Source organism: Musa acuminata, chromosome BXJ2-4, assembly GCF_036884655.1.
Source record: "Musa acuminata AAA Group cultivar baxijiao chromosome BXJ2-4, Cavendish_Baxijiao_AAA, whole genome shotgun sequence".
NCBI lineage: Eukaryota > Viridiplantae > Streptophyta > Magnoliopsida > Zingiberales > Musaceae > Musa > Musa acuminata.
In genome coordinates, this window is record NC_088341.1 from 8,008,363 (window position 1) to 8,016,578 (window position 8,216).

An 8,216-nucleotide genomic window follows, 5' to 3' on the forward strand; every position below is an offset into this window, starting at 1 on the left:
CATTTTCGCTTAATAATCACAATTAGAATTCAAAATTCCTTTACCTCCTTACATTAGTAATGGATAACAAACTAATCACATAAACCAAATAAACTATTTTAATAGTATGAGTTACGTTAAGTTTAACAAACGGAAAATTAAATGTGTAAATAAGATAAACTGAAAAAAAAATAATATCGTAGGTAAAATTGATGTGATATCTCAAGAATCACTCCAACTCTGTCCTCTCCATCATTTCGACCTTTAAATCTAGCAAGATCTGATCTCACATTAACAATAAAATTGGATTAATCGTCAAATTTAATCTACCATCACCTTGATAATAATAATAATTATTATTATTATTATTTTATATTTATAAAAAAATAGGTATTTGAAATTTTGAATTAGTGGTTGTCCTCAATTCAAGTTAAAATCTCAATATATTATGCTCCTTAATGGTTATTTTTATCCTTTCTAAATCCAAATCTTAATTCAGGTTTAGTTTGTCATTATAATATGGAGGGGGGCTGTGTTCATAACTGCATCCCCTGCAAGAGGATGGAGTACGATCACCGTTTCTCCGCGTCACCGCCGCCTACCCCGCCGCTGAAGGCGAAGCACCACCACCTCTGCTTCACGTCCTGTTTCCGCCCCGTCACTGGCTGCGACGGCGGGGACCCGGAATCCCCATACGGGGAGCGCGCCGCCCGGCCGCTGATCCGATCGCCCAAGTCGTGGATCCGATCCAAGGCGCACGAGCTGCCGGATACCTGCTGCAAATGCCGGGCCCTGGTCTCCCACTGCCGTTGGGGGAGGCACCGGCGCCACCACTCCGCCGACTTCAGGTACGACCCCCTTAGCTACGCCCTCAACTTCGACGAGGGGTCCCAGGGCGAGTCTCCCGCTAGCGCCGAGCAGCTCCGGTACCGCTGCTTCTCGTCCCGGCTCCCGGCGTCGCCCCCGCGCGGCACCGATGGCGGTGGATTCGATGATCGGAAGAGGTCTCATGGAGTCGAAGGGATTGAGGCGCCCCTGCGATTCACCTAATTTCCCGGTTCTTTGAGCCTACCGATCTAATTGTAGTTGCAAAGATCGGATCTTTCTTGCGCTGCCGTCGTTTTCGACCCCGCCGATCTAATTATGGTTGCAAAGATCGGATCTTTTCCCCCTAAATCTCATGCAAAGAGCATCGAACTTTCTAATAAGAAAGAATGGATCTTCCCCAAAGGAAGCCTCTTTTAGTTTTGGTGCATCTTTTGCATCTTGAAGCCTTTTCTCTTTGTGTGATGAATTGTTTCTTGAAGATTGCAATGATGTTTTCAATTGTTCCTAAACAGGCCGTTTTCCAAGAAATCATATTCCTTCGATGGTTGTTCTTGTTCTATGTTTACAATAGAGAGGGATTCTTTAATTCTTGCCCCTTTGGTACTCATTCAAGGAGGAACATTTCAGAAACTCTCTGTTGCAGATGGGTTTGCTTATTGTCTGCAAGCATGTATTTGGCAGGCTGTCCTCCAACTCCCATGACATTGATATGATACAGTTTCGATAGTCTCGCAGCCTCACATGCAATGTAATGCGCTGTTCTGCACTGTAACCAAGCTTTCTTCATCTTTTCCATGCATGCATTGCATCAAATGCGCCACAGGTTTGCGCTGTGCGACGTACTGGCCGAAAGCGCACGACTGGCAGTGCCGAAAGCCATGGGGGGAGTCTGTCGCTGTTGCTCCTTGAACGCAGTAAAGAGCAGAACAAACTGCAATGCTCTTTTTCCCACTATGACAATGTAGACCTGATGGAATATGAAAGCTGAACTCTCACCGGCAGAGAGACAAACAAGAGAGGTCTTGGCTTGCGGCAATCACCTTCAACGATCACTGGATTGTGTGTGCGTTGTTGATGATTCTGTTCTGAACATGGAATCCGAGTAAGATCTTGAACTGCTTAATCCTTCGTGAGGGGCTTGTCACCCCCAGAATCTTGGGTCCATTGTACATCCACCTGTTTCTTGTTCTGAGACAAGTGTAAGAACAAGCTACTGAACAGGTAGGGACGTCTCCAACGTGCAGTTGAAGATATCAATACCCGTGTTATGTATCTTTGGTGAGTCTTGAGTCCTCACGCAACCAGGGATGACAGCCTTGTCTCTTCTCCTTGACCTGAACTCAGTCCCATGTTTTGTTCTTAGCCCAACACAAATCCACCCTCTCATCCGAAAGCAGGGGTGGAGTATTGGAGTTACAGAAGGGGAAATTTGGGAATTACAATCATATAATATGCTGTGAACACAATATTTGCAATTTCTTCATGAATAGACATGCAATTCATCATGCTCTGCTGACAAAAGGTACTTGTGTTATCATGTGAGGCTACAGGTGACAAAGAAGGCAGAGTCTACTCAGCTACTTCTTGATTCCACCTTTACCTTGGGAGAGCCCACACCGAGGACGAGGAAATGACAAGAAATGTGTCACCCAGTGGATTCATGGAGCTTCAAAAAGGGCCAAAATCTCCCCTTTCCTCCTTCCTAGCATTGCTATGGCTGTCACTCCTGAGGGTCAAGCATTGCAACCACTCCTGTCCTGAGAAAAAGAGATCAAAGGAAGTATAAGACAACTTTCCTGTTTTTTCTTGGTTTCTCCACATCAGATCTTTGGTCCATCTCAAGCATTAACATTAGGCCTTCAAGCAGAAGTCACAATGAGGAAGCATGGGTGGCAGCTCCCCTACCCCTCTTCAGGTATGTTAAAGTGTTTATTTGTTTCATTTCAATTTATTGTTGTTACTTCCTTCAGAGGAGTTATGGTTTGGTGCTTTATGTCTGTAGGTGGTAGACATAGCTGTGTTTGTGGCTCAAGGGTTTGCCTTCTATGTGTTCATTGTCTCATTTGTTGGAAAGAAGTTGTTTCAATGTGTGATCATGGGGCTCTACACTGGCTTGGTAAGAGGTACCACATTGGCATCTCTTTGTTCTTCTTCCTTGAGTATTTTAGTTTATGTCCATCTTCCAAGGTGAGACCGTCGTTTGCTGTTAAATTTTGTTTAATGATAGCTATTTGTTCTTCTTGTCAGATTACCTGTGTATTTCCTTTATATGCTTGGTGTGCTGCAACAGATCCTGGGGACCCAGGTATTTTCAGATCTAAGAAATATCTTAAAGTAGAGGACTGCAAGGAAGAGATTTACCCTAAGAAATTCAGAAATGGGACCTCAATTGTGGAAATGAATTCCGGAACACCAAGAGAAAACCAACTGGATAGGGGCTTCACCAAAGATGCCACCATGGAGAGCTCATATAGTGGAGTTGAAGGAGAGAATTTGCCTTGCTACAATGTGCCTCTGTTGGCACTTCTCTTGGATTGGTACCCTGTCAAATATGTGTGTGATTGGTGTAGCTCTTCTAAACTATCTCCTGAACAGCAAATGAGCGACGAGGGCATGTTTTACTGCAGCTTGTGTGAAGTTGACGTATGCATCAAGCATCTGAATCCAAGCATTCTCATCCCATCATAGTGTCCACCCTTCTTTCTGCATTTCAGTTTAACCTATTTTGAGTCAATTCATTATCTATGGCAGATTTGATTTCTACTTTGGTAGTTTCAGAGAGTATTTTTCGTGATTTTGTTTTTTGTCGAATAAATTATTTTCATCAGTTACAACTATAATTCGCTGCATAAAATGTATAATGAATGCATGACTTTGATGTTGCAACAAAGAGGATAATTTGATGCACACATATCATGGAACAGATGGGTATTCCTTCACTGGGTAGTTGATTAGTAGTGGCCTAACATACTACTTAACTGAGACATCCATTTTGATTGGAAATGACTCCCTCATCACTCTCACGCTTCATGGCAAACCTCAATTTAAAAATGTGTTGATCCTTTTGAGCAAGGAAATGCTGATATAGAGAATAGAGAATTTGCTAGACTATTAACTTCTAAAACTTCCATCAGAAACTTCTTTAGGTGTTTCATTTTCAAATCTTAAGTATTGTAGTGTGTATTGATATCTTGTTCTCATGTGTTTCATTAGATTTGAAAGAAAAAAATGTACATTATACATGCATGTAAATTACCACTAATATTTGGTTAATCAGAATGTTGGAAAGACAAAGCAAATATGTATGACAAGAAGATGTTGAGATCAATGTCCCAACACTTCATGCACAACAGCTTTGACTGGTGACAGTGATAAATGGCAGCAAAAGTTTTGTCTGTATCACAGTCTTCATATAAAATTTCATGCATCATTGAGGTGAAAAATTGACTGTATAATTTACAATGAAATCATGTTAGTGCATTGCCGATGTGCTTGATTCAATTGTCTAACGCTTGACAGCTTCACATTGTGTAGGTTTTGAAGTATAGTAAGCACTGTAGAGCTTGTGACAAATGTGTTGATGTCTTTGATCATTGCTGCAGGGTGAGACTTTCCGTGCTCTTGATTTATTTCTCTTCTTATCAATGACTGAACAGTACCTAATATATCCTACTGTTTTCATGTTAGTAGTGGCTTAATAACTGTGTGGGAAGGAAAAATTACAAAGGGTTCTTTGTCGTCATGGCTTCTGCACTTCTCTTGGTAAGTTCAAGAACTTCTTTTATATCATTAAAACTGTTCTGTGTGTTAGGAATTGTAACATCTGGACTTGTCACTGATCTTCTCTCTTTAAGAACTTCTTAACCTTATACCATCCTTCAGAAGGCGCTATCAGTTCATGTCCTTCATCATGTACCTGGTGTTGAGCAAGCATTTTGTTACAGGTCCTTTTCATTCTGACCGACTATTGACAGGTCTCCATGGTTTGTTCACCTTGGGCCAGCTTATTCTAAAGTGGTCACTCAGAGTGCTGATATTGATTCTCTGTTTCCTCAACTGAGAGTGTTTCTGTGTAGAGATTATCTCAAAGTTAGGGTTTGTGATCTCTACTCTCTGGCTTACATTTTATCATTCTGCTTAAAATGGTTCATCCCACTACAAAGCTTATTTTATATATAATAAACCCAAGTCAGTTTTACACATTATACTGTTCTCTCTGGATCTTCTGGGATGCTTTCTAGTTTATCTTATATTGAAGGATCATCTTTTTCAGGCTTTCTGTACCTTCTTAGCAATGGTCGCCACCCTACCACTTGCGCAACTTTGCTTCTTCCACATGCTTCTAGTAAAGAAGGTACAGTTTCTTAATAGTTCATTACCTTATGACTACAGTTCTGTCGTCATCTTTTTATGTTTGACCATGTTTTAATTTGCATCAATCTGAGAACAATACCAAACTTTTGTGTTCAGTTCATAATTCATAATATTTTGTGATTTTGCAAGTCCTCAACATAAAAAGAAGATATTCGTTTCTTGTCATTAAAGTTGTTCAGGATACATTGCAATCAGACAAAACTGTGCTGTTTTCATAGTTATTAAGGGTTAGAATTAAATGTTGACAATTCATCAAGAGTTTATGACCAATCTTTTATACTTTACCAGTGGATGTTTTGGCAACCAGCAAATATTTTAGCATTTAGTTCTTTTGAAGTCTGCATCCAAATTTGTTTTGATTAGATGGATGGCTCTTTATTTTTTCTTAATGATTATTTTTATGAAGATAACTAAAAGTCACTCAAAGTTCAATTATCTGATAAAGGATTGGTGTTTGTGTGCATGTGGATGCAGGGAATTAGCACGTATGATTATTTCATTGCTTTGAGGGAGTAGGAACGGGAGCAAGCTACTGGTGATCAGGAAAGTCCACAAATGTCTCGAGTGAGCTCCATGACTGGACTGAGCAGAACAAGTCCCTTCAATGCATTTCATCGCGGTGCATGGTGTACTCCACCAAGATCATTCCCGGAGGAGCAGGTATGATGTGCATCTTTTCTTTTGGAGATGCCTTGCTTAAGATTAGTTACACTTGAAAAAATGCTAAGATGTGGAGTTTGAGCATGATGGCAAGGTTTAAGCATTAGAATCGCTGAACTATTTGTATGATAAAAAATTGCGATTCATTTACTTTCCTTGGAGTCAATTCCCCCGTTAATAATCAACTCGGTCATGCTAAGCCATCTTGCTAATTTCATTGTTCTCTAGTATTTAACACACTTTTCCCTTTGTGCTACCTTATAGAAGATCTGATCTCAGCCCCAATTTAAGCAACTGCAAAAAGCATCCTACTTGCAAGCTTTGATTAAGTTTTAAAGTCTTGCTAGTTTTTTTTATTATATGGTAACAAACACTGTGATATCGGTGGTTTAAATATCATTCTGCTCTATCATGTATGCATTTTACCTACTTAGGGGAATAAGATTGTAGCTTGCTACTTTGCTTCAAAGGAAAAGAAAAAGTTCTATCACAATGTTTTGATAGGAATAATCAATACTGTTCAATTTACTGAATTTATGTATTTAATGATATGGTTAATTTGATATATCTTTTACATAATGCAAATCACTATAAACGTGGCATTATTATTCTTAGCATGAGAAGTTCAGAAACTCAGGAAAATTGTCTGTCTTCTATTATTCAGACTCGGCTACATCTTGAATGAGTTTGTGTTAATGAAACAACGAACACTGAAAAGTATCATATTGTTCTTATTCTCAACTCCTGGAGAGTGACACAATATTTGATCTTTGCCAGTTCGATGTTGTTCATCCAAATACTATCACATCCGTGGATTACTCGAGTAAAAAAGCATTGGTGGAGGAATCAACCATCCGAAGAAATGTTAGAGCTGTGAAGATCAGTCCTTGGACCCTTGCGCGACTTAATGCAGAAGAAGTTTCAAAAGCTGCTGCTCAGGCAAGGAGGAAATCCAAAGTCCTGCAGCCAATTGTAAGGTGGACAAATCCGATGGGTCAAGAAACGGAGAGCAGCATGAGAGTGGCAGCGGCAGGATGGTGCTCAAGCCTGATTTCTGCAGCCAAACTGACAACAGAGTATGAGTTTCTTCAGTTGATCTTTTCAATGGACCTCTAGCAAATACATCTACTGCTACCGACAACAATGGCACCGACATGGCCACCGAGACATCTACCAGTCTGGCACTCTGCAGCTCGAAGCACGGAACGCTTTTGGGTCGAACATGCAGAGGTCGCCTGCTCGAATTGCTGCTGCTCCTAATAGCAGTCTGGACTCACTCGATCTCCATCCTTCTCACCAGTCTTCATCAAGAGCTGAAGAGTTACAGGAGCTTATCTCCCTTTCTACCTTGGACACTGTTGCACCAAAGGGGGTTCAGATCTCAGGATCAACCAGTGACGGCTATGAAGCGTCAGGAAGTGAAGACAGTGATCAGATTCTGTCGAGAATCATGCACAGATCATCAAATTGGACCGATCTTTTTCGCAACTCTGGCTGTAGTGAGATTATGGATGACTTCAAGGCATCATCATCCTCAGCCAGACTTCAGCCATATGGTAGTAAAGAGTCAGCAGTTCTTGTTAACCAGTTCCATCTAATCTGAGCAAATTGGTTACAGTAGCTAGTTTGCCTTCTGCTGCAACAAAGATTATAAGCTTTGGTGTGCCATTTCCTGGATGTATCAGCAGAGGTAGTAGTCATCGTGAAACATTCTTTCTACTCTGTTCATTTTTGTTCTGTATCTTATTATTAGACCATTTTTGAAGTCAACTTTTATCCATGTTATATATGAAATGAGTCGTACAAATGCCATGATGATGAGAGTTATAGTTCCTCCTCCACCCTCCTCTTCTTCCATGACAGCATTTGAAAGAGAAGACTGCTTGCATTGCTCTAAATCATCGGTTGTATGTCAAAGGCAACACCACTCCGTGGTTGGGCGACGCACTGAGCACCACTACGGACACTGGGGGAGAGTCGCAGACGATCTGATGCGCTTCAGAAAGCGGCATGGCGACAAGGGGCGCGCGGGCCGAGGCCAATATGCGCACGTATAGAAGGCGCAGGCCCCCGTTTCGGGGCGTCTCTAAAGCAAAGCGAGAGGCCTGCGGGTGCAGACCGGCGTACGGAACCTCCTTTCCCTTTCCTCGTCCCGTATCGCATGCGCCCCTCTCAGGACCACCAGTCACCCCATATATCTCGTGTATCGCCTGAGCCTTTGGGCGACGACGTCCGCAGGCCTACGAGCTCCCACCACAAATGCGCCACGAAGCGTTCCGAGACCGGGGAGCGCCACGGAAAGCGGCGCTCACGCTCGCCCTTGTGCTTCTCTCCGTCGTCCTCTCCTCGTCTTTAGCCGCCGGGGGGAAGGAGGT

General features: G+C 41.9%; 1 protein-coding gene and 1 pseudogene across 1 annotated transcript; both read left to right on the forward strand.

Annotated features, from left to right (window-relative positions):
* Window positions 1-498: 498 nt before the first annotated feature.
* On the forward strand, window positions 499-1,223 carry LOC103981141 (uncharacterized). The gene has a single exon (XM_009397754.3). It carries the CDS (start codon window positions 499-501, stop codon window positions 1,027-1,029), a length of 531 nt encoding a protein of 176 aa, XP_009396029.2. The 3' UTR covers window positions 1,030-1,223.
* Window positions 1,224-1,376: 153 nt separating this feature from the next.
* LOC103981142 (probable protein S-acyltransferase 22) lies at window positions 1,377-7,611 on the forward strand (annotated as a pseudogene).
* The last annotated feature ends 605 nt before the right edge of the window (window positions 7,612-8,216 follow it).

Coding starts and splice junctions, on each gene's coding strand:
- LOC103981141 (XM_009397754.3), top strand. CDS start 499: ATGGAGGGGGGCTGTGTTCATAACTGCATCCCCTGCAAGAGGATGGAG.